General features: G+C 38.8%; 1 protein-coding gene across 1 annotated transcript in view; it reads right to left on the reverse strand.

Annotated features, from left to right (window-relative positions):
• Nucleotides 1-205: 205 nt before the first annotated feature.
• MS4A5 (membrane spanning 4-domains A5) overlaps nt 206-590 on the reverse strand; it is a 12,052-nt gene continuing 11,667 nt past the window's right edge. The window contains exon 5 of the mRNA XM_023215507.3: nt 206-349. Within this exon, the coding sequence (XP_023071275.1) occupies nt 239-349 (111 nt within the window). The 3' untranslated portion in view covers nt 206-238. The remainder of the gene's footprint in view (nt 350-590) is intronic.

A 590-nucleotide genomic window follows, 5' to 3' on the forward strand; every position in this document is an offset into this window, starting at 1 on the left:
AACAGAGGTGACAACACCAAGGTGACCATTTGATTTGGGGAGAGGGACATATGGCATTGCCAAGAGGTAGAATGTGCTTTATCAGTCAAAATGTCCCCAGAACCCCCTCACTTGAGCCACTCCCCTTTGCTTCAGATAGTTTCCAGCCTTAAGATTCTATGTGTCCTTTGGCTTTTCCTTACAAGCAGAAGTCATTGCTAAATAATATTTTAACACATCTTTATTCCCACAGTGCTAGTCAACAACATTGTTCACAATCACAGTCCTCTGAGTGGCACCCCACAATTGAGAAGGGCAGAGAAATGAATAATTCAATAATGCTGAAAGTCATCAATGCAATCAGAATTCCCTGTAACAGAAGAAGAAAAAGAAACGAAGAGTCATGATGTTAGCAGGGTAATGGTTTTTCTGATTATAATAACATAGCAATGTCCAGATAATAAAAGCTTCCCTACATATCTCAAGTGTATCTGATGCTTAGGAATCAAATCAGTGAAGGATTATGAGAGTATACATCTATTTTAGTATAGCATAGTGTAGCATAGCATAGCATAGCATAGCATAGCATAGCATAGCATAGGATAGCATAG

This window comes from Piliocolobus tephrosceles, chromosome 13 (assembly GCF_002776525.5).
Source record: "Piliocolobus tephrosceles isolate RC106 chromosome 13, ASM277652v3, whole genome shotgun sequence".
NCBI lineage: Eukaryota > Metazoa > Chordata > Mammalia > Primates > Cercopithecidae > Piliocolobus > Piliocolobus tephrosceles.